This window comes from Trachymyrmex cornetzi, unplaced genomic scaffold (assembly GCF_001594075.2).
Source record: "Trachymyrmex cornetzi isolate Tcor2-1 unplaced genomic scaffold, Tcor1.1 scaffold83, whole genome shotgun sequence".
NCBI lineage: Eukaryota > Metazoa > Arthropoda > Insecta > Hymenoptera > Formicidae > Trachymyrmex > Trachymyrmex cornetzi.
The window spans coordinates 1,632,446-1,659,561 of NW_017300169.1; the positions used below are offsets into that span (position 1 = coordinate 1,632,446).

General features: G+C 31.6%; 1 protein-coding gene across 1 annotated transcript in view; it reads right to left on the bottom strand.

Moving 5' to 3' along the window:
• Nucleotides 1–27,116, bottom strand: part of LOC108768716 (uncharacterized) — a 138,420-nt gene that overhangs the window by 55,919 nt on the left and 55,385 nt on the right. The window contains exon 4 of the mRNA XM_018519254.1: nucleotides 12,698–12,831. Within this exon, the coding sequence (XP_018374756.1) occupies nucleotides 12,698–12,831 (134 nt within the window). The remainder of the gene's footprint in view (nucleotides 1–12,697; nucleotides 12,832–27,116) is intronic.

Genomic DNA, 27,116 nt, shown 5'->3' on the forward strand with positions numbered 1-27,116 from the left:
ATATATATATATATATATATATATACACGTTTGAAATTTAATACTGATAAATATTTAGTTTACATTTAATAAATATTCAATTAGTACTATTCAAATATTTAGTAAAATTTAGTACATTTATTCAGTGTGTATATATATATATATACATATATATAAATGTACTAAATTTTACTAAATATTTGAATAGTACTATAATAACTGAATATTTATTAAATGTAAATATATTTATATTTAATACAAGAACCATGAATTTGTAATTTAACTATTATTTTTTATGTCGAGTATTTAAATATTTATTAAGATTTAGTAATTTTTTTTCGTAGTGTACCGATTTCATTTAAATACAGAAAGTGTTCATTGGTTTAGCTATAAATACCAGATCTTCTATTGGACGCACCTGTCACTCTTTCCGGACGTTGCACCGTGTCCTCACAAAAGACAACGGGAACATTTCGCGGTGCTTGGCGCTAAAAAAATTCAGGATGCTGGACGATACTAAACGACGGAAGTCATGTAACAGAGATAGGAACAATGACTGGAACTACAATCGATAAACCATGCTCGTTGCCTCCACCACTATCTAGGTCGTAAAACTGGGTCAACCGTTTTATCCTCTTGCTCGCTGTATCGAGTTACTATCGTGTTTATCGATGATTTCCCAGCGGCGATCAGATGGATTTGTAAATAACGGAAAATATCGCATGCTCTCGGTACCTCGGATTCTATGCTCTTTCTCTTCAGCTTATACGTTACTTTATAATGCTTTATAATATTCTTCTTGCGTATGATACGTTGATAATTTTATTTTAGACAAGTAAATTCTTTGAATGAAGCACATACTTTTTGAAACTGACGCTAAAATTTATAACACTGATGCTGAATTTGTAAGATCTATTTAATTTATGTTAATTAATCGGTACTAATTAATTTCAAGGAACCAAAATGACATAACTTGTGTGTGTAAAAAAAGAAAAAAAGTATATTTTGATAAGAACAATCCACATTTTGTAATATAAAGAAAATTGAGTTGTTTGACATTTTTATCAAATTTATAATTGAATGGATTTTGTAGATTTATCATCAGTTCCCAGAGGATTAACCCTAGAATAACGTTATTGACACGTAAATTTTACGTACACATAAGCGAATTATTGGGTGCTAAACTATATCTTCAGCGGTTCTCAGAGGATTCAATCTAAAAGAGGATTCATGCTAAAAAAGCTAGGACAAGCGAGGACAAACTTTAAAAATTCAGTCTGTTTCACCTATATAAGTTTGAACTACTTAGTGGTCAGTATTTTTAACAAAGAGTGTGATAAATGGTTTCAATTTTTAAGCAGTTTTTAAATATATTTTATTAGTAAGTTTTATGAGGAGACATTGATCTATATATTTTATATCATTTTAAGATTGAATTTCATAGTGCAGTTATTCTTTCTTTCCTTTTATGTTATATAATAATTAGGTTTTTTTGTATTTATAAAAGTCTAGGTTATAAATATTTTGTTATTATAAGTTTGAAAATTTTGTGTTACAATAATTAAAAGTGGCTTATTTAATTGTATGTAAAATTAACGTATTAATAACAATATTATATCATTCAATATCAATAGCACTCTAGAATTAATTGTTCATAATTAGAAACTGGTCAATTTTTCTCTTGCTTTTATAGACAAGAAAAAATATTTCAGTTTTCAAGAAATATTTTTTCCGTTGATTACATACTAAATATTCTGCACACAAGAAGATGTTTCATGCAATAGGGTGAATTATATATGCACGACTTTTACGCATACATTTTTTTGTAAAAGAGCAGTTAAAAATACGTGTAAAATTTTTGCATGGAAAGAACGTGTTTGCTGAACCATCTAAAAATTTAGTTAGACACAGATCTGTAAACAATTTTGTTGTACTATCAAAATAATTACATAGGAATCTCAAGCATGATGAGTAAACTGTTAAAAGTTTTGACATTCTAGCAACCAACTTGAACGTTTTACATAATTATTTCGAGGATTCAACAAAATTATTTTCAGATCTATATCTAACTAAATTTTTAGATATACTTCAGCAAAACCGTCTTTTCCGTGTATAAATATATGAAATTTTGCAAATAAAACTAGAATAAAAAACGTGAGGTAATAAGACTTAAGCAATAAGTGGATGGTAGTTCTCTACTGTGATTGGCTGATTCGCTTACTGCTTTGGTCTCACTGTCTTACGTTTTTTATGTTCTTCTGGCTTTACTAGTTAAAAGCCTCTGCAATATGGCAATAGCCAGACGATCTGGAATAGTGTCACGTTGCTCGTACGAGTTGACTTCATGTTTATTGGGTGATCTCCCAGTGGTGTTTTGATCCTGACACTAGAAGTCCCGATGGACTGTACGGAATTCCGGTCGCTGGCGTTCGCCGAAATACACATATAGTACATAGATATACGCGTGTATAACGGCAAATGTATACGGTTCTCGTGGGACTGGCCAGCGGATGTACACGGTACGCGCATGTGTGCAATAATCCCTTGCGAAGACGAACTTTGTGTTAGATATAAAGTCACGGTAATCGAACACGCGAGTGTTAGGGACAATTTTCTCTCGGCGGATCTTAGAGGAACGGTTTCTCTTTCCTTGTAAAAACGATTTATAGTTGTGCTTGAAGTCTGGAATTTTCTTGCATGCGACCTGAGATCAGCCACATCAACGCTTGATAGAGGTTCAGTTATGTAAATTTTAACTCTCTCTACATCTTATAAGGAAACCTTGAAAAATATCAAATTTTCATTTTACTAAAATTTTTGTACATATATATACATATATATGTAAATTTTATACATGTATATAGGTAAATATATATATATTATAGATGTATGTATAAGTAAATAGATGAATTTAGAGAATATCAGTTGAAATAAAAAACGGTTTTAAGGGATGAAATCATCCTTTATTGTAAATCGGTTTTTAGTTTTTTTTGTTGTGTTTAATCAATTATATATATGTAGGTAAGATATTACAAAAATTTTATAATGAAATTATCTTTATTTATCCACATCAAGAATATTAAAAAAAAATAAATAATTTTAAAAATTTGAAATTTGAAAATAATAATTTTTTTTATATGACATTTTTCGAGGATCATTTGTTAGTCGAGATTTAAAAAAAGAAGGATTAAAAACTGAGCTTATTCACACTTTATAATTAGTTACTAATAATTTATAATACAGCCTTAGTTAATAAATATAAAACACCCTCACAAATTGTGTGTGACACAGAAGTCTGATATTTAATAAAAAATAAATTTAAAACATTTTATTGAAAAGTAATATCTATTTTTACAACAATTTTAATATTTTGTTATAAACTTTTTTTAACTTTTATTAACGCTTTAAAAAAAATACATTAAATTGAAATGCTTTATATATACTTATGGTCAAGGTTGTATTATAATTTTGTACCTTTATGATATAAGTTGATATAAATTGAACTGATACGATAATTTCGCTTGTTATCTATTTCTCTGGTGAACGCTCGAAGCATTTTGTCATCGATCTGATACTTTGCCTTATTTCGCACATTATCTACGAAGGAAATGTGAGCGACCGTGAAGAGGCTCTTCGAGATGAGTGTCGCCACTCACGGAAGAAAAATGACAAGAAAATTTAAGAGATGAGATATATATATATAAGTAACGAAAAGTGACGGGTGGGTATATTTCTGCTGGTGATCCCGCGGGTATCGTGCATCGCGGATCAATCGTCTAATTCTGTTGAATGCCTGAATTCGATCTGGCATGAATCGTGTCGACCTGTCAGGCTCTGCAGGTTCCTCTAGGATCTTTCTCAGGATAAGGACGCGTGCGGAGTTACGACCTACCGCCAAAAATCCTGCTTGATACGAGGGAATCCTTCATTCTCAAAGAGGAAAGAGAAGCTGTAATTGGAGTAGTGGGATTTGGAATCGATTATCTCGTTGCGTTTATTATCTTCTAAGATTTTGTGAAAAGGCAGGATCATTTCATCAATTCTTGAAACTAATTTTCAAATTTTTATCTTAAAGAGCGTGCGATATCAAATAAACTTGTTGTTTTCTTTTTTGTTAATAATAGAAATTTAAGAAAGAGGTTTTGAGAATTTAAATTGTTTTATTTCGGGGCATATCCACCAAAGGGAAATTTAAGGGAGGTCTTTATTGCAGAGTTAATGTACGTTAAGATCTGTTTCCGACATCTTATCCTGGATTTTTAGGCATATATATCTCAGAATGAGATAATTTAAATTCGAAGTACCGCGGATTCCACGTGAATTTTAATGACGTTCTAAGAGGATCTGATAACTTCCGAGCATGAGTGACGGTGTACCTTTTACGAGTTTCTTACTGAGTTTCTTCCCTAAGTGCGTGAGCTTTGGGTAAGGATAACGGAGGACGTTGGGTATGGGTAGCATGACGATCACATAATTTTCAAAGAGTGTATCAGCTGTGTGAGGGATTCCTTCCAACAGTTCAAAAAATCCAAGAAGAGGCATAACTCAGGACAATCTAATTCCGCGGCAGAGGACATGGGATTTTTAAATTCATTCAATTTTTGTTACGTTTCTCCTGAATGATTTGTTGTAGTCTTTTGAAAATTGATGTTTATGGTACCCTGTGCAAAGCTCGCAGGAATATACGAGAATTGACGTCGAAAATTGCAAAGGGATTTTACGGCCTCTTCGGAATCACATTTAAATGCGGCTCCTCCTTTCGCATAAAGGAGGACGCTCATTTTATTACGGGTCCAAGCGCACAGAATACAAATTGTTCTTCAAAAAGATCTTTCCTTCGCCTGATTGAAAAGAAAAACATATGTCGATTTTATGATTGTATTAAAAATATTGATCATGTTTTAATATTAACCCTAGCTATATATACTCTTTTTTCTCTACCTTTAATATACACACACGTCTGTCTAGCTCCCCCCTCCCGCTTAATCAAATTTTAATGAATAAATTATATAATAATGCGCTATTTATGCGCTCTCAAAATCCTCAAAATTTATTCATTAAGATTTGGTTAAGTGGGGGGCCAGCTAGACAGATGTTATACACACTCGGGTTCCTGGGATTCTATTCATATTTGTTGTCGTAACTTCCGTAAAAATGGACTTATTTCAATTAATTTTTTTTTTAATCGATGGAGAATTGATTAAGGAATAAGTCCATAATTAAAAGTCGATAGAATTAAGGAGCTTCGAAATATATAGGTTTAAAGAAAAAGAAAAGTTCAGAAACACGAAAAAAATCTCATTTAACAAATTGCACTGGGGTTTCTCAAAAGTGATACAACTTAAAAAATTAAGTTCTTTTTTGTTTAGAAATTTAAAGAGAAAAAACTATTTTTCAACTGGACAGAAAGTTATTGACTAACTAAATAATATTGGCAAAAAGGAAACTTTGTATGTTCCTGTAAGGTCATTATCGAATTTCCATTTTTCAAGTCCACGTTCGTAAACATCTGCAAATTTTCCACAACATGCCTCCATTTGTTTAATATTAAATACAGTTCTTATGTATGAAATGGGGTTATATGTATGTACGTATATGTGTGTGTGTGTGTGTAGTGCATAATACGATTAAAATAATCATTATTATTAATTGGAAATCATATGTCTTTAAATCAGTGGAGAAATTCAGTTTGTTAAATGAGGCATATGTGGAGTAAGGGTTGGGATTGAATCCGGGACTATAAGTTAACCGCATTTCGCATGAAGCCACGTGTCATTCCCACGGACGGAACACATGAGCCCCACTATGGGGAGGACTGAAACCTTTGTGGAGAGGGACTTTGACCTGCAGCTTTAGAAGCAGTATATTAATGCTGCTGTCTTGCAATAATTCAACAAAATTACAATACATTTTTTATTATTCGTATGATCTCTGTTGTCATATTATTTAAAAGACATAATATGATTTGGAAGCATTTCTTTCATTTTTTGACTTTTAAGATTTTATCATGCTTATTATACGAATAATAAGAAAATATATTGTAATTTTGCTGAGTCACGATAAGATAGTAGCATTAATGTATTGCCTCTCAAGATGGCTGCAAGTCAATAGAAAATATGTTGCAATTTTGCTGTGTCACAATAAGCAGCACTAACATTGCCTATCAATATGATAATTGTGCTTTTACTTTTTTGGGCTAATGCTCCATCCTATCTTCAATCAAATCCATAATCATTCCAGCTTTAGTTTAGGACTATATTTCAAGCTTGACAAACAATTGAGCAGTTTGCTTGAACTATAAATTGTAAAATTTACACAAAAATATTATTAAGCAAGCCTGCCTTGACCGTATATATAGTCCTATTTGCTTATCCTATAGTAATAGTTTATTAATGATACATTGATTAAACGTTAGGGATATATTGGACCAATATTTGACCAATATTGTACACTGAGAAAAAAATACTTAATTTTAAACATCTGAATAGTACTGATTTAATATTTATTTATAGCTTAAATATTTACTAAATGAAAAAATGATTAAATCAAATTAATGTTTCTTGTACCATATGTGTTTCATATTTAGTAAATATTCAGCTAAAACTATTCAACAAATATTTTTATTAAAATTTAGTAAATTTTTTTCTCAATATACCAATAAATTGTGCTAAAATAGAGTAGCGCACAATAATATTTTATAGATATAAAAATTTTTGGTTTTCAAATAAGAGGATTTTTAAAGGGAAATTCGTTAAGTTAAGTATCATATATTTTATTATTAATAAATCATTGTGTATAATATTCGAAAGATCACTCATGTATAATGGCGCACAACTCTGATCTAAATTGCTTACCATTTGCTAATGTTATCGATTGAAATGCTCTTTACAAATTACTTTTGAATGCTACTATATTTGTGTTAATAGGGTAATGTTTATTTAATTCGAAAATCACGTTCACTTTTAAAGTAAGGAGCGATATATCTATACAAGAAATTTATATTAGCAGTTGTCGCAAGAGAATAATTGTGCTGTAAGTGTATGATAATAATTTTATTAATGAGAGGAACTATTAATTATATATTCATAGTAGTAATAATAAATTTACGTATTGTTACACGCGCAGATAAGAACATGATAGGCCATATATCATTTTACGAATTGATCAGTGTCTAAATCGAACCAAAGAAATTATTCTGAATCGTCGAAAACTTCCGCACAACTTTGGCGCGATTGGCTTGAAAAATGGCTGAAACTTGTTCGCGTAGGAGAGTGTAATAATAAAGAAGGACTATTACCATTGCGCTAGTCGCTGAAAAAGCGTCGTATCATTCAAATATGGGCTCGCATTAAATTCTCATCTCGCCGATGCCAGCCGCCCGTATATCTCTCCCGCATCGGAGAGAAAAAAAGACGTGCGACCGACGTCGGATTCGAGCCATTACGTATAAAAAGCGGCACCTGGGTGCTTTTCACCGTAGCCATATGTCACTATATCGACCGCGATTGTAGTTTCGACTCGTATGTTAATAAAAAGGCACGCAACCAGCAGCCATTGTGTCGGCTGTCCAGTTTTACCGTTTTACAATGCGCGATAACTTACGATCGATCCATCGTTCTACTGGAGAACGATGTGAAAAAATCTTGTTTCCATTTTTTCTTTGTCCAGAACGAACGATAAAGTCCGTCCGCATCGATGCCTTTCCTGTCCTGTATGAATCGTAAATTCGAATTATTTGCGAACTTATATCAAGCGGTGTATGAGGGCGAAGTAAAATTGCCGTAACACACACACTATTACATGGTAGGACGTGTGTAATGCTCGTGACGATCGATACACGTAAAGTATGAAAAAAAACTCCAATTCCGTATATATATATTATATATATTTTTGTAGAACGGGCGATAAACTCGTATCGATGCTTTTCTCATCTCTTCGAAATCGTAAACTCGAATTATTCGCCAAGTAATACGTACCATGTGCGACTGCGAAATAAAACCGAAAGTAGGAATAGAATAGACAAGAGGAAACTTATCAGAATCGGCTTTGCGTATATATTTCCCTTAAGAAAACATTTACATAGATTCTACGGAAGGAAGAGATAAAAAATGAAGAATTTTTAGTGGTTATCTTTTACTGCCGGAAAAATAAAACGTTGTTGTAATAAATTCGTAAACACAAGTATCGCGCACACGCGCTCGTACTTCTATCGTCAATAATTATATTGAGCAAAATAATTTAACAAAATAATCTAACAGCGTAATAAAATCATAGACGTAATACGAATAGACTGCGCATTCCTGAAGTTGTCAATATTATATAGTTGAGAAAAAGTAAGATAACTTAAGGCATGTCGCTCTCTTTCTCTGTTTAAAGTATCGAATCGAAAAGATATGCTGATAGAGTTCCAGATAGATGCTGATATTCAATTCTTTCTAACTGAGCACAGAAGCTAAGATCAAGGAATGCGCAAGTCTATATCTCTTACATCTATGAATAAAACAGCAAGTACTTTGAAAGATCGATTTTGCTCGAGTATCTAAAAATTTAAGTTAAATTAAGCTACAAATCTGAAAATAATTTTGTTAGATTATCAGAATAATTATGTTAATAGGAAATTGAAGCATGTGATGAACAATGTTGCAAAAGGTTTTGATATTTTAACCGTTTGAGCGTCCTACATACAATAATTATTTTGATAGTCTAATAAAATTATTTTTTTAATTTATATCCATAAGCTAAATTTTTACTTCAGCAAAATCGTTCTCTCTCTTTCCATGTATTATTTGTAAAACTCATTGATATTTTGGTATATATTTATTGATAAAAATGTTATTAATGACTTTTAATTAATGATTGTCAATAACATTTGTTTAATTTGTGTATTTTATAAATTGAAATGAAATTTTAACAGCTTTAAAAAATGTTATATAATATTATATTATAAAAAGATTACACTACTTTAACGTTAATTGTAAGGCAAATTAAAGTATCTATCATTTAAAATTTTAATTAAATCATCTGTTGGATCTTAATCCATTTATTAAAAAAAATTACTCAAACGAAGTAAGATTTTATATTAAAAGACGGATATTTTAAAAGCTGAAAAGGAAAGGTCTAATACTGAATAAGGAAATATAAAGTTTTAGGTAGGTGATTGCAGGATAATTTAATCAGTTTTAATTTGCCATGTTACAATCTTGGAACTTAGTCCCGCGAGGGTTAATCGACCTGCATACAAAACGCGAGCGATGCTGCGAGCAATTTGCCGTTTTTCTCGGCGCGCAGTTCGTTCTAATTTACAGAAACGCCCGCGACAATCAAAGTGCCGAGAGTGCTCCGGGCAAAGGAGAGAAATGTACTTTGCCCGCCGCTTTGTTGACGGTTCAACGGAGATTTGCTTTGGATCCGAGGACGGCGATCAATTTGGCGCGAAATTACGCTTTTCTAAGGAACACATTTTGCACATTGCACGACAATCTTTTACATTTCGCCAAGCCCGTTCAGCAAACTGTCCGTCGGTTTCTTTTTTCTTTCACCATGATTGTTCCGCGAATATTACTACGCTTCGCGTTGTTCTCGTAACATTTCCTTCTCGGTATTAATATTTTTCAGTTGCGAACATAATGAAGCAGGAAATTGCATGCATTGACTATTCCATCGCGGTATATACGTAGCGATAAAGTGAAAAAGTTCAGCTTTAAAATTGCTTTGAAAATTTAGACATAAGAAAAAATTAAGCTGCCAATAAAATTCTCTTGTTTGTTTAACATTTCACATTGACTTTAGTGTCAAAGAATTTTCTTTATTTAGAATGCGCTCGTATTGAAACATTTGATCTTGAGGATAAAAAAAATGCGAAGGGATGTGGCAATCGAATTTTCGCTAAGGTAAAATTGACTCTAAAATGATCAAAGGATACTGCACGTTTTGGCTCACTAATCTCGTTATCTCGTGCATACTTTAATGAATGAGTACTATACAGGCCACTCGCAATATTCGTTTAGCATATTATCTCGTAGCTTGCTCGCGCTTGTGGAGAATTTAAATTAAGAATTAAATTTAATCATAATGCGCGAACATAAAGTTATCATGGCATTATGAAAAATTTGTTAGAACTCTGTTATAATCATTAAACGCGCATGTATGTTGCGTTTTAAATAAATTTAAATTCATCTCGCGTCAGTTTCAATCTACTTCATGAACAAATCATCAACAACGAAGTTCGAGTTTGAACAAATTACCAAAAAAATCATTTTTTAACATTGCATAATACATATGAACAAATCATATATATATTACATACAAATAAACGCATTTTTTCATATGTATTATGCAATATTAGAAAATGATTTTTTATATAAATGTACCTATACCATATCAAAACTATGAACAATTTTATTAGAACAAGGTTTACATGGTACTTTTTTTGCACTAACAATTAATGTGCTTTTCTAGTTTACTAAAAGGCTAGTATATTGAGAGAAAACAAAATGTCATTATTATAATTTAATTATAATTTAGTCATTTTCAGTGCCAAATATATTTCTTTTTTTGTAAAACTATAAATATGATAATTACTATCGAGTATATAACTATGAATATAGTGTTTCTGATGATAATTATTTTATCATGTAATTATAATTACATTATCAAACACTGTTCTCTCAGTGCACGCTAGTTGCTAATAAAACGGTTGCTAATAAAGTGTGTAAATCATTACATAATGTAAAATAAATTTCAGTCGAATAAAAATTTTAGTTTGTAAAAATTAAAGACAAATTTGAATTTATCAAAATAAAGAAAGACTCTTAAATTATATCTTTTTTAATATCTGATAACAATGCGAATTTTGCAAATAAACTGCAATTTTGCGAATAAATCAGTAAAACTTCCCGTAGATTTTTCCGGATCGTCGTCATCTCATCAAAAATGGGACTAGACCTTTGAAATCCTTTGAGATGATCTCGCATTTGTCGCGCGAAACGACGAATACGCTAATCGTGTGCGAGGCGTAGGCTTCAAAAAGCTTCAACTTTGTTGTCACGGCACCGGTGACAGTAAACGAGATTTTCTCTCGACAACGCTTTCGTTGCTATGCCAGTGTCTCCGTGCGCGGACACTATCGCTTTACGCGAAATCAGATTCCGCCGCGAAAGCAGCTTACCAGCGAGATCGGAGTGTATACGCATGTACCTATCCAATCAATTCTATCATGTGTACATATAGGGTGTTTCGACTTTACAGGTAGGGACAGATGAAGCCGATATTTCCCCGAAAAACGTGAGATGAAGTTTAACTACGATATTAGAGAGCTTAACGTGTAAAGCTTAAGTCTTCCGGTGGAATGTGCTACAAGTATGTACATGCATAATTGAATGAATCCTTTTAATTTAATTTGAAATTTGACTACTAGGTATAATCAAAATTAAAAGATACAATTTTTTCATATAGAATACAAATATGGAATTTAGTAAAACTGACTTTCATGAAACAATTATTTTCAAATGTTCTTTTTAATTCCAGATCTGTATCTTTTATATTTGTCTTTTTTTCACTTAAATTACAAAATTACTTTTCTAACTTTTGAACATTAATAATATCAATTAAAACGTCGACTCTTTGATTTCGTTTCAACAAAAAAGGTTAATCTTGTTGAGTTACATTTTCTACATATTACTGTAAAAACTTTTGTCCTTCCCATTTGATTTCCTATTTAGTTTATATGGAAAGGACGGTTTTCCTGAAGCATCTGAAAATTTAGCCAGATATAGATCCAAAAATAACTTCATTGGGTTATCAAATTAATTACGTAGAAATATAATATTGTCCATCAAGTATGGACAATATTGCAAAAAGTTTTGACATTTTAGTAACCAGTTTAAGCATTCTATATAATTATTTTGATGGGGGGGGGATTTAACAGAATTATTTTTAGACAATATTAACAATAGAATAGGATTGTTTATATGAATAGGTACATAAACTAAGTAAGAGAAGCGTCAATTATGCTCAAAGTTAGACGTTGGAATAATACATCTATATGCATTTTAAATAAATCCATCGAACTTGCAAAACACAATATAATCTAATTTAACTCTAATTTAATTTAATTTGGGGGAATATTATTATTTCAGATTGTGTTGCAAACGCAGAAGTAATCGGCGGATAGTCATATATCATAAATTTATTTAAATGCATATATAGATGTATTCTTGCAAACGCCTAACTTTGGCACTTCTCTTACTTACAATTAGCTGACGTATTGATATAAGCTGGTCTATTCTATTCTTAATATTATCTGAAAATAATTATGTGGTCTAAACTGGTTGCATTACAATGTCAAAATTTCGAAATATTGCTTATCGTGCTTGAGATTTCGACGTAATTATTTTGATAATCCAAGTTATTTTCGGATCTAGCTAAATTTTTAGATATTTAAAAAAATTGTTCGATTCGTGCATGTCATGTATTTATTGATTTTATCTTTAAGCAAGTGTAACGAAGCAAAGCGGAAATAACGGTTCCGTTCACTTTCAGCACTTTCGGCACGCGAAGATAAACTAGTACAGCTTCGTCTATATAAACTCTCGATCTAAAGAACACACGAAACACATTTCCCGTGGCCAGGCGAACACGTACACGCCGTTCAATGCAATACATCGATACGGCAGACGGGGAAGTTGACTAGTACAGAGAATGCGGAAAGGTACTTTACCGGTTCGCCGTTGATGGTCCAACGTAGATTGGCCTTAGGCACGGACGGCCAGGCAGTGCAGTTGGCAGTCACGTTCTCGCCGGGGGCATAGTGCAAGGACAGGCCTGTGATTTCCGGTCCCCTCTCCGGAGGTGCTGCGAACATAAATTTTCCGTGTGTGAGACGTGGCGAAAGTTTTCACATAAACCAGTTACTTTCCTCCGGTTAGACTCTATAAACTTTCGACTATTACCTAGAGTTCTTCGTGTCTGTACGTTCGTCCGTCTGTTCGTTTGTTCGTTCTAGCCTTGTCGTGGAGATAGGTAGGACTAGAAATCCTCAACTAAGAGATTGGCTACTGTTCGCCATATTGAGGAATAACAGTGCTTAAGATACAATGAGATAGATAATTATAGATAAGATACGCTGTTAGATATTAAAGGGACAATTTTCGTTGCGATAGCAACGAAAATAACTTAACTTAATAACTTACTTAACTTTTTTTTTAACTTTCGGCAGCATATGCTTGCGATCTGACACGGTCTTCATTTTTCAACGCGCTTTTTCGCGATCTCTCGAAAATTTCCCCTGTATACAGGGGAAACAAGTGGTAATGAATTTAGATATCCTGATGCGTTTAACTTACAGAAAAAGATACATTTTCCATCTTCTCTCGCGAGATTCCTTTTTGAGTTCATCGACATTACGTGGAGTAAGTTCAGGATTAAACTGACCGCATATAATACTGCAAATCGATAGTGCATGTAACGTAATTATAGATTTTCAGGGTGCTGAAAGTGAATTTTTTTGAACACAGTCAAAATGAGATATATCCATCTCATTCTATTTTATACATCTATTTCATTCTATCTTGAGCATCGTCCTGAATATAAACCAAAAAGTTGTCTAAACGGTGACCAATCTCTTACTTGAGTATCTCTAGATATAGAACAGGAGAAATAAGAGAATCAGAGAGAACTCTCTTGCTTCGCGAGATGCAAGTTTAGCACGTGAGATGAATTTTTTGAGCAATGTTTTTCATACAAGGCATTTTCGTAAACGAAAAATAAGGACGACAGTGTGTATGTGTATATATATATATATATATACACATATAATGTATATATGTGTGTATATATATATATATATATATACTCGTTGATATTTTATAAATGATTGGAACAGCCCTCGCAAATAATGAATTTAACCTTTGAGCGATGGGCTGCGAGTTGCTAACGGCGAGATGGATGAGAGCCTTCTTTTATATATTAAGCAAAATAGAATTCCGACAAAATAAATCAAATTCAGATAGGTAATTCAGTGAGTCTGTACACATCGATGATGAATAGTGAATGATGGAGCGTTGAATTTTACTTCGACACGAGTCCGATTATATGTATGAACGATTTCGAGAGGTGTGCATTCCACTTATATTTTTCCTGGCGCTTTTTCCTCAGTCGATTCGAATTCCCGTTTACTTTGTTGGAACGACCCCGGCGACACCCGGAATAAGTTTCGCGACCGCACCGCTCAGCACGAAGGGAATTAATTTTCAATTAAATCGGACGCGTGATTTTTCCTGATCGTAATTAAACGAGAAGGCGCATCAGCCCATGAAATATCGACTCGTGCTAAATGTAACACGCGAATAGTGCAATGAACAGTCGTAATTTTGGAAAAGATTATGGAAGCGGAAAAATAGGGGATAATAATTGATACGAGCTTTATTCTGTATTCGCTTACGTGACAAATGAAATTAGAATGTGCAATGGCAAAGCCGATTGAAATGGTTACGTTTGTGACCGCCGGAGCGAAAAATTACTAAATTTTACTCGCGTTTGACATGGAGTACCGCGTGTGTTTACAACGGGACAATAGCCAAGAGCCATAATTCTCCGGGCAATTAATCACTCGGTGGATTAATAATTAAATCCAACGTGGTAACTGTTATGCTTTCGAAATACCATCGCGTAATTTATATACAAGTGTTTAATAGTTTATCAGCTGAATAATAGCAAATTCAGTATGGATTTATGTACTTCAAACAATATTTTTAATAGGAAAATTATTTACTTATTGAACTTATTCTATTGTTTAGAATGTAGGAAAAATAGGGATTTCATCTCTTTTATGGTATTACGGAAAATTCTATAAAATTATTTTTATGAAATTAAATTATCTATAATGATTTTCTAAACGTCATACGGAAAAAATGCACTGTTGCATGGAAAATTTGTGTTAAATTTAACACATTTCATGTGTCTCAAATCACCTTCCGCTCAAATTTATATGTTAATTTAACATAAGATGAATATGCGTTAGAAGGTAACAAAAATATTACTTTAAAAAATAAACACAAAGAGGTAATACTGACACAATTTGTAAACAAACTGTGGAAGCATTCTTTTTTCAGTAAAATTTACAATTATGATATGTTAAATTAACATATTGGATTAAGGAAAAAGTTTTTTTATAAGTTGATAAAGAGACCTTTCATCAATATCTTCGTTAAAAATGATCAAAATTTAAATAAAAAAAAGGGTTTTAAAGCTTGAAGTTTCTACACTGAGAAAAATTTCCAGACTTTATCCGTTCAAAATGTAACAAATGGATATTTCCGATAGATTTTGATCGTATATTTAGGACTATCCGATAAAATATTAAGAAAATTTTATCCGATAGTCCTAAATACGATCAAAATTTTATCAGGTAGTCCTAAATATACGATCAAAATCTATCGCAAATATCCGTTTGTTACATTTTGAACGGATAAAGTCTGGAAATTTTTCTCAGTGTACTTTCGAATGGTTACTATATTTTTTGAATTTATGTGAGTTTTGTAAGTTTTGCATATATAGAAAACTACGAGCTCTGAAGAAATGAAAAATTTTCTTTTCACTTTGTAGGTCTGTAACGTGCCCAAAAAAATTTTCGATTATTTATCGTGAAAGCTTGAAGTTTTTCCTATAAAATCGTTTTTTAAAAATGTTTCTACGATTTTTTGTTCTTGAATTACTCGCCGATTAAGTAAAAAGGAACACTTTAACTTTATTGTTCGTAACTCCGTTATTAAAAATCATCATATTGCAATTATAGATACAGATTCTTGAAGCTAAAAACGTTGCTCTATCAAGTGGTGTAATTGCCATTTTTTAAAAAAAGAATATATGGGTTGCTAAAAGTCTTTTTACCAATTTGTAGACTTTTTTCCTAACCCAATATTTTATTCATTTTATAGAATTTACGTTTTAAAGCTATTTATTCATTTATTCATAAATTGTGTTATTTTGACACTAAGAATATCAATTTAACACAAACTATTTAAATGATATAATCATATTATGTTAAATTGATACTCGAATATGTTAGAAAATTCAACACAAACTGTTAACAAGAATACGAGTGATCCGTTTCCAACACAAATACACACTGTTTTTTACTATGCAGGACGCTCGAGTTGGTTGCTAGAATGTCAACATTTTTTGCCGCGTGGCTCATTACGCTTAAGTTTTTTATATAATTATTTTAATGTGTCTCAATAAAATTATTTTCAGGTGTGTATATAGTTAAAGTTTTACATGCTTCAGCGAAATTCTTTCCGTGATACTTTCAAGAATTCTCACTAACAACGACTTGCTTCCGTGAGATAATCTTAAGTTTTCGTTTTTTCGTACGGACCATCGCACATGCGTCGATTCACAATCAATTATCGGATATCGTGGACCGCTGTCGATCGGGTGCGTGCTGGCGCGCTCGATGCCTCTAATAACGTTAATTGGCACACTGGATTATGAGAGACATTCGCGTTCGAGCGGGCGCGATCGAATGCTCAATTAAACATCCGCCCTGTTGTCCGAGTGCACGCGTTGCACTAGCACGTCGCGCTGCAGATCCGCTTCGGATTTGGTCCATTAATGCTTTCCGTCCTCTCCTCTTTCACCCCGAAATATCCGGGGCGCAATTAAAACCCAGCATTTCGGAGTGCGTCACGCGCGGGGATCTCCTCCGACCGGCGCGGCGCCGTTGTCGATTTCACACCGAAACGCGAACGAACGGAAGGCTGAAAAGGGCGTGAAAGAGCGTCAGTCGAGAGCATCGCAGGGTGGTAGTATACAGGGGAAATTTTCGAGAGATCGCGGAAAAGCGCATTTGAAAATGAAGACGGTGTCAGATCGCAAGCATATGCTGCCGAAAGTTCCGCCATCATAATTTCGGCACGCATTAAGCTAATGGAACCAATTATTTTGCCAAGATTGCCGGTTTCTTCCGTAGAATTTTACTCATAACGATGCTTAACAACAGCCGACTCGAATCCTGTTGGGGTAGAAATATAGACTCGGAAGAAATGGTTGTTATAGTCACTTGTACTTTGAAAGAATTGTTATAAAAACATATTAAGTCGTACAAGGAAGATTTAGCAAACGAGTAGTTGATACTTGATACAATGTATAATTAACTGAAATAAAGTAATTTTTCAGTTACTCTCTTTGGGCCCTTTGGAGTTGACGGTACATCTATTAGAATATACATCTATCTATTAGAATTATAAATCTCTTTGTCAAAAATATCAAACAATTTGATTTTCTTTATATTATATCTGCAATAAATTAGAATATTCTTATCAAAATATACCTAATATTGATTAATAATCTTTAATATTTTTAAATATTTTTTAGTAGTACAACACGAAAAGCATGATTTTGCTGAAGCATGTAAAAATAAGATACAAATCTGAAAATAATTATGTTGGTCCATCTAAATAATTATATTAGATGATCTCTCAAGCTGATTGCAAGAATGTCAACATTTTTTGTACACGGAGAAAATTTTATATTAAGTTTTAATACAATTTTAAATTATACTTTACTATGTCTTGTATTTTCGATGAACCATCACAATATGATTCCATTTATATCACTAATTTTTATCATATAAATAAAATAATTTTTATTAAAAGCCAGTACTTAAGCCATATTCTAACAGTTAATGAAAACAGTTAATTTTTACTATGGTACGCAAACAAAATTTGCTAGGTATATATTTTTTATTTATCTTTACAATACTAACTTTTATTCTACAAGTTTTGATTTTGTAATAAAAAATTTTTACTATGAAAAAGTATAAAAATTACGTTGCATTATTGTTTTCAAAAAAATAGCTATAGCATTTAAACTTATAATTGTCATGATAGTCCGCAGCTACTACCACATTATAGTAATTTTAAGTATAAAATTTTCTCCGTGTAGCATTATCATGAATCTTGGATGATTCCTAAATAATTATTATAAAGGTCTATAATTCAGGGTTGCCACAGACCTGGAAAACCGGGAAAACCGGGAAAAGTCAGGGAAAATATAAAAGAGACTAGAATTTTTAACTTTGCTCACAATTCCCTTAAACTGCTCTTATTTCAAATAATTTTTATAATTTTTTAAATATTATATCTGATGTTTATAGTCAAATACGTTCAAAACTCGTGCACTTTAAAAAAATTTTTTTTTAATAATTAAAATTTATATTTTATTCAGGCATTTTATTTGATCGCTATTTTCAATAATATAAATTTTCTTACAATCGTTGATTTTTTAAATGGTAAAATTTTTACATATTTTATATTGGTCATCAAAATTTCCCATTTTTATCTGAAAAATCTGGAAAAGTCAGGGAATTTTACAATTCATTTTCTGTGACAACCCTGATAATTATTTTTATTTTAGATACCCCTCCAATTAGTATTCATTCTTTTTTATACAGTTATGCTAATATAGTATTTTCAAATTAATTAGTGCATTTCAATTAATTAAAATTAAACGGATCTTACAAGTTAATAAAAATTTTAACGTCGGTAAAGATTTTAATGTTAGCCCCGGAGATTTTAGAAGAGAGAGAGAGAGAGAGAGAGAGAGAGAGAGAGAGAGAGAGAGAGAGAGAGAGAAAGAGAGAGAGAGAGATTTAATATTTTTCTTCGGAAACATATATAATTTGTAGATGTAAGTTTCAACAAGAATTGATTCCAAAAGTGAGTTGATAATAAACTGTAGTATAGTATGAAAATTCCTAAAATAAAAATAAAAAGAGCAATAAAATAAAACTAATTATAAATTAATTTATTTAATAAAATGATCACTTTATTGTAATACACGGCTGGCGAAACAGCTTACGCTTTCAGTTTAATGAAAATTAATTTGAAACCTATTTTAAAATGTGTAATTCGTTTGATATAATTTTCTTTCGATTTAATTCAGTGTGTCAACGCCCTTGCTGATTTCATGTTTGTGGCGAGTTTTTTGAAGTTTCAAACGTCGCGACAGTAGCCATGTCATCGATTTTCACGGTGAATCGGAAATAACCCGCGTATTCGAGATCGCAAAGAGAGGAAAAGAAATTTGTCAGGATTGCGGAAAGTTGGATAACCTGACGCTCTGCCAGGATTCGAGCATTCGCCATGCTAGCATTCGGCCGCGCGGAAAGTATTCCGCTGCAATAACTCCGCCGACAGTGATTTAAGCGCGTAATTACAGAGGGTTATTGCAGTTACGGCACGGCGCTTTATACTTTCTTCTTTATTTTTTCTGCAGAATTTAATATGCATAACGGCGAATATATAATATTTATATACACACTTATATTATATACATGTATCTATATACGGGATGTACGTAAAGTTCCTTAAATATCTTGAAAAATAAGCATTTCTAAAAAAAATTTTTATACAAAAGTTATAGACTTTCGAAGTCTATAGTGATATTTATCTGAACTTCGGGTGACTTAATTTGAAAAGCTCGGTTAAAGTCAACATAAAAATCTTAAATAGAAATTCCTAAACAAATAGGGAATAAAGCCTTTAAAGGTCAAGCAGGATTTAAGTGCTAAGCTAATTCTGTGTGGATTTATACACTACATATGAAGTCCTTTAAATTGCACATCGAAATGACTTCTCGGTCTTAAAACGCAAACCCAACTGAACTACTGTAGTAATATTATAAATTAAATTTAATTAGCAATTTAATAATTTGATGCTCATGGGCATCTCAGAAAGATTTTAATGATGCTGAATAATAACATATTAATATTTGAAAATAATTTTATTGCGAAAAATATTATCTCCTATATTATACCTTGTATAAATATTACCCCATATGTACTAGTTATTGGGAAGAATATCACTAAAGTCTCGGTGATCTAAAGCTTAAATTTTACGTCTTAAAATCTCATTATAGATGCTGCTTAAAGTATACCTATCGCCTGGAGATTGCCTGATTGGATTTATACGATACTGTACTTTCAAGCTTCATAATTTAAAAAGTATTGATAAGAAACATACTTTATTATAGTGTTTCGAAAATTTTTCGACGTCAACTGCAAGAATATCAAGAATATGTAATAACAAATAAGAATTTAAGATTATTACGTTGATTTTGAACAGGCTTTTCAAGTCATCACTCAAATTTCAAATAAATACTACTATAATAGTAAATTTTTTTTAATTCTACAACTTTTGTATGAAACATTTTTTCAGAAATGCTTATTTTTCAAGATATTTAAAGAGTTCGGGACTGTTTGTACATCCTGTATACACAAATACACATATACACACAAATATATTTCTCCTTTACTTTAAAAGTGACACAACTAAAAAAATTAAGTTTTCGAGAAAAGGGGAAAAATTATTTTTCGACTTGACAGAATATTACTAATTTGAGTGTAGCTATTAACAAATTTTGTATAAATGGATAAGAGAAACAAAATAATCTTAATTTTTTTTACATAAACAACTTAAGTCGCGCGATTTATTCCAGTATAATCTCTTTATAGTTTTGTTTTATTTCATAACAAATTGTGAATTACAATGTGAAGCGGTAGAACGACGGATTTAACGGAAATCTATAAATAGCGAGACGAAAGCAGGAATTTTTGGACATATTGCAATGAAACGAAAAATTTGATTTTCCGCCAAAAAAATCCGCTTTTTACGTCATATGCTCACTTCCATGATAATCCCGGCATTACATCGTTCCGAACATTTTCCGGTGTAATAATTTCTGCGAGAGTTAGGTTCCTAATTGAGAGGGTTGTCGGGAGAAGATAGCCTGCTTTCATATTCCGCGGTAACTTCACGTACAAAATGAAATTGCTTTTTGAAGGTACTGCAATTTATACGGATTGCGAGCTTCGCGGCATCTCTATAAGGCATGAAATGAATATTAAACTGTGGGCGATTTAATCCAATTAATTCGTCGGAGTAGACCGCTGTCCGCATAAATCCGTGTGAACGCGGACGAAAATATTGGGAGATACTATCGACGAAGATAATCTATTCGGTGTTGATTTGCACATAAATTTGAAAGTAAAACGATATAATGTCGGGACTAGGCAATAGTGCCGAGGTTTTTAAGACTGAATAATATTTCTTTTCTAGCTGTGTGTTTTGGCATCGAAGGATATCACTGTAGTATTTCGTGTAAGAACTACAAGTATTCTATAGAAGATATGTAAACTTATATGAATCGCAAATAAAAATTATACGATTTTTAATAGGAATGTATATATTTTAATTATAAATTGTATATATAAATTTTACATGTGCTGTTCAATTTTATATACTTCCTTTACAGTATACAATAATACTACTGTGTAATAATATAGTGTGTGTATAATAATATCTCCGTCTCCCGCATTCTTATATCTAGCTTATGAACATAAAGATGAGAGGCAAGTCCTGAGTAAAAAAAGTATATTGCAATACTCTTCGTAATTATTTCGACAGCACGTATTGTTCCGAAAAGCGAGGTGGCACGCGACACGTGACGCGCAACTAATTGCAATTGAACTAGGTTTGCGTAGCAGCGCGTCCCCGATACAATATAACTCACTGACATACATTGATTTAATTAGCAATTAAAACTTTACGATGGCACCGAGCGAAAGGATTGTGCGTATGGATATATGTTTCTCATGTTTTCGATTTCCTAGATGTTACGCAACGCTGTTATTTCGCTGATTATCTCGATACGCGATCATGACATTGATGTAATACTGTGAATTTAATAATACTAATTGTAAGGTACACATCTTTGCAATATGAGTGTGAATAGTTTTAATATATTTTTGCGTGCTGAATACGTTGTTAGATTTTGAATGAAATTACATTATATAATAATCAATATTATTGTAAAAGTCAACGTTTTAAAACTTAAAATTATAACCTAGTTTCTATGTAGCAAGTTTGTCTCTCTCTTTATGTTAAACTTATTTAATAAATATCTAATAATTATTTATATTAATATATAATTATGTAATATTTTTATTTTTTAATATATGCTTATCTTTAGGAATTTATTATAATATAGATTGTAATTTATAAACGTAGATTTTATTAAAAATTTTTATTAAACATTGTAAACATTAACGTCGTTATTAGAGTGCATTCCAATATTTATTATCAATATTTATAAATTTACAGTTTACGTTACAATATATAGATTTTCAGTACATAGGTATTGGCAATAATTATCGCAATGTAGTCAACATATGAAGAACAAAATATATTTTAATATTTAAATTTCTATTTTAATATTTCTAGCCAATTAAAAATAATGCGATATATTGAATAATTATAAAGATAATGAGGGATTAAATGATAAAGTAATGCTGAATTCATTATCATTACTGTAAAAATGTAACAACGTTATAGATAGAAAAAGTAACGATCATTACCGAAAAAAGTAATAAAAACGATAATTGCGTTACAAATAACGCATTACTTCCTAACCCTGATGGTTACATGTGATTTGTTTGCTAGGTATTTAGTTTTTTATATGAATTACGTCATTTTGGTGAAATTAATTAATACCTTTATTGACATAAATTAAATGAGTCTCATACAGACCCAGCATCAATAACTGTATTACAAATTTTGATATCAGTTCTGTATAAGCATAATCTTGTTATTGATATATTGTTAATAGAAACGAACTGATTTGTAATTCTACGCAGGCTTTGAAGATGGCTTGAGTTGAACCGAAACATATAGCTATTAATTTAGTAAAGTTTGTATCTTTGACCCTGTATTATTGCGCATTGTTTTCCACGCAGACTCATGTTTTACTCTTTTTTTATTATGTTATTTTGATTTTCTAGACTCCTTATTAATTATTCTTGATAGAATTAATTAATCTTGTTAATACCAAAATAGGAGAAAATTCCAAAAACGTGCACTGTGCTATACTCTTATAATTAAATTTATATTGATTTATGTCTTTATTGATGTTCATTTTCAGAGAATTAACCTCTTTCCTTCTTTTTCTTTTCTCTTACTTTGAATCTCCAGAATTAAGACTTATGGGCAACGCATCGTGTCTGTCTTGTCTCCCGAGTGGTGATCCCGAAGTTAGCTTCCGTTTCGACGAAATTCGCAGACCGACGATGGTTAAATTCGTATCCCCACAATACTGCATGTTGCGGGCGGTAGTTGCAGTAGCTTGTTTTCCTTGCAACCTTCCATCCCTGTCGGCATCCTACCCTGGCATTCCTAGCAGACCTAAATGTAACACGTACGATTGTTGTCGAGGAAATGAATTTTCTTCAACGAGAGTTCTCGGGGCTCCCTTACGTTTCTTAGGTGAACCGTGTAGGTCAGCGAGGGAGGGATGGACTTCTCGCTTCGTAAGCTTGACTTCCGTTTGTTCTATTTCAGTTGTAACGGCGACTGCGCAACGAGAAAATAAGCGAAGGGAAAAACGTAATGAGACAAACAGGCGAACGTTTACGTTTATTACGACGTAAAAATGTATATGAGAGGAGGGATCTTGTAGCGGGATGAAAGTCATCTTCCGCAAATTTTGACGAATGTCATTCGGCGTCGATAATGAAGTTATTGTGGTTATAATTGTCACAATACGAAACTATGTACTTTTGTTGTCGGAAAAGTAATTTCTACTTTAATTAGCTTTTTCGAGTCGTTGCATAATAATTACAACGTTATTAGACCGATGAGAAAATCTAATTAAATAAGAGAATTGTCCTATATTCGGTGAGATCGTTAGTATTTAAATATTTCTATATTGAATGTATATACAAAAAAATTATTAAATTACTTCTTAATAAATGACATTACTATTCTGATTTTGCTCATAATTGCGTTTCAAAACTGAAAAAGGTTTCAGCACGCGGTTTGTAGAATCAGATGTGTATATAAATTTACACAGAAATATTTAAGCACTAAGATCCGCTTTGACCAAATATAGGATTTCACTTATTTAATTAGAATTATTACAAGAATCTCTTAGAGTCTCGCGTGTCGATTTGATATTTGATCGATCAACACGTTAACGCGATGTAAGATGAAAAAATAAGCGGAATTGCGACGATTGCAACACGATGTGTAAATCGTCGGAGAAACCTCTAGCCAAGGGCAATCTTTACGATATATTTATGAAGTAAATTTACGGTTTCCTCGGCAAGCTCTGGAATGTTCGTTCCCCTTTAATTCTCTCTCGTAGAGTCGTTCTCTCGAGTCTCATATAAGGGATGCTCATAAATCAAGAGACTGCGTTCTCTATCGAGCGAATTCGCCGACAATTGTCGCGATTTTTAAGCTTTATGCTGTACGATATAATTAAATGTTATAACACATTGTTATCGATTATTGTTAATTATTAAATATTATCTATTGGAATTTTTTTTTCATGAATTTTTTCTGGTAAGAAATAAGGGAATTTAATTTAAAAGAGCTTTATTACTAAATATATCCAATATTAAAAATTGGAAAATTATCTTTTTTTTTTAACAAAAGTTAATGTTTTAAAATTTTATAAGAAGATATCTTTTTTAAAATATTTTATGTAGGAAATAATTGCAGTTATATTATATTAAAAATATATTTGTAGAGAGATGTTTCTTAATTACAAATTTACAACTGCCATTAATAATCCACACTTATCGCAGAAATAATAGTAATTTGTCATGAAAATTAATGGTGTATGACAGACTAGTGTATTGCAAACAATGTATTGCGAACTCGTTGCGATACATTGTTTTTTGTTGCAACAGAGATGATACGTCAAAAATGCGTCATATCATCTGGATTCATCTCCGAGATGTAGGTTTCTTCGTCTCGAGTGAGCCAGATAAGAGAAGATATATCCCTGGAAAGAACCCGATGTCGTATCTTTTGGTTTTTCCTTCTTTAAACGATTCCCTTTGAACGGGGCTAGCATGAATATTTATGGTCTCATGAATATTTACGATACTTCAAGGTACGCGTGCATGCTGGAACGTCGTGTGTTATAACGTATGTACATAGATACGTATACGCGTATTGGCCGGAAAATAGGAATACTTCGGCATTTTGCGACAATGCGCAAGATTAATGCGTTCGTTGCAATGATATATCGTGCGATGCGCATTCGATAAAATGCTAATCGTTCCACATAAAGAATAATTTTGCTGAAGAATTTTAAATTTAGCTAGATCTGAAAATAATTTTGTTAGATTATCAAAGTAATTATATTATACTTGTCAATTTAATTTGTGGTATTACGTGCTCCAGCTTTAGTTTAAATTTGAATTTCAAGATGATAAATAATCGACGCATAATTTACATAAATTGAAATTATAAAAATTTGCGCAAAAATAATATTAGACATCAATATTCGCTTTGTTAGAATATATGGCTCTCTCTTCGCTTACTTGTGTTAAAATTATTACGTAGAATACTGATTGTCAGAATATTAAAACTTTTTGCAGTATTCATTGCTGTGCTTGAGCAACTTACATAACTATTTTGGTAATCCAACAAAATTATTTTTAGACTTGTATGCAATTAAATTTGAGATATTTCAGCAAAATCGTTCTTTCCTTGCATTATATTTGCAGTGTGCCTTCATTTTTTTTCTTCAAGCGGTACCAGTTATTTACTTAAGTGATTTATTTACAAAGCAAAAAAAATAAGAAATTAAAGTCATGTTTGAGAAACATTTGTATTTTTTTATCAATCACATTCGAATATCTTACTTGCCGATTATATTTTTTTATATTTCTGTTTGAAAAGGACAACAATAAGTTAATGATCTTTCTATCAATCCTAACAAAATTAGAAAATTTGTGATAGTAAATTTTTACCTAAGACTTTAGATCAATATATGTTGAATATTAATAATAAAAATAATAACGTTATTAAATGCAATAGTTTATACAAAAGTTAAAAACTGATTTACACGCAATAGATAAAAGGCTGTAGCTATGCAGCTAATATAATGCCTTACCTATTTAATGTTATACATATATGAAATACGAAGACTAAATACATAAATACAACTATAATGCAATGATAAAAATGTAAGAATTTGTAGCCCGCACATAAGAGATATACGTAAAACGCGTAATACGACGTGTATTTATGAAAAGAAATATACAGTGGTATTAGCAAATGCAGAAAGTATGAATAGGAAAGATAGCTTATTACGACTAACAAAATAAAATATAGTAGCATAATTGATTTTTTAAATTCCAATAGTACAGAGAGAGAAAAAATTAAAATTTACGTGAAAGACATACTGTTAGTTTAACGTAACATGTTTACGTACAATAATCGAGTAAATTAAATTAGCTGTAAATGCTTATGTCATTTCAAAAAAATTTCTTCGTAAAACAAACATAATAAAAAATTCTTTGTACAAAGTAATATAATTAATTTAATTCATTGTGACACAGTTATTAACGATTTATTTATTGTGTACCATGTTATTGTATGTTAATTATAATAACACTGTATTTCCGATATATTTTCTGATTGTATATTTGGAAATTTTTAATAGTATAACAGTAATTATGGTATTTGAGCAAAATGAGAATTCCAGAGAAAGTACAATGTTTTAGTACTATTATCTTCGTAATTTACTTACTCATGTTCTAGAGAATCTGCAGTACTATTTTCAGGCTAAGTAGAGAAACATATAAATTTCCTTTCCAAGTAGTTGCCGCTTGGCATTTACACCGTTCTGGTTTTCTTCCTTGCTATTCTGCTCGCGGCGAGATCGTATTTCATCGGAACGATAACAACACAAGATTAATAATTTAAGAGGTTTGTATGAAAAAGTGATACTACTCAAATCGGTTCAAATTAAAATGATAAAATTATCAACTTTTGCATAATAACAATATAAAATGGGCGTTCCAATGTCTGCCAAACGAAACTTTTGTTAGATGTGTCTGAAAAATCAAGCTTTTTAAGATTGAGTCAGTATTATATCAACTGTATCGAAATGTGAAAAATAGATTTTTACCTTCACAGAAGCAAAGTATTTACCTCCAGTTGAAGCATTCTCGCGTTTATCGCTTGCTTTATAAAGGAAAGTATCGGAACGCGAAATATTACAATTATAAAGCGGACGGTACGTTTACTCAAGAGTATTACAACCTCTGAGCGGTACCAATTGGT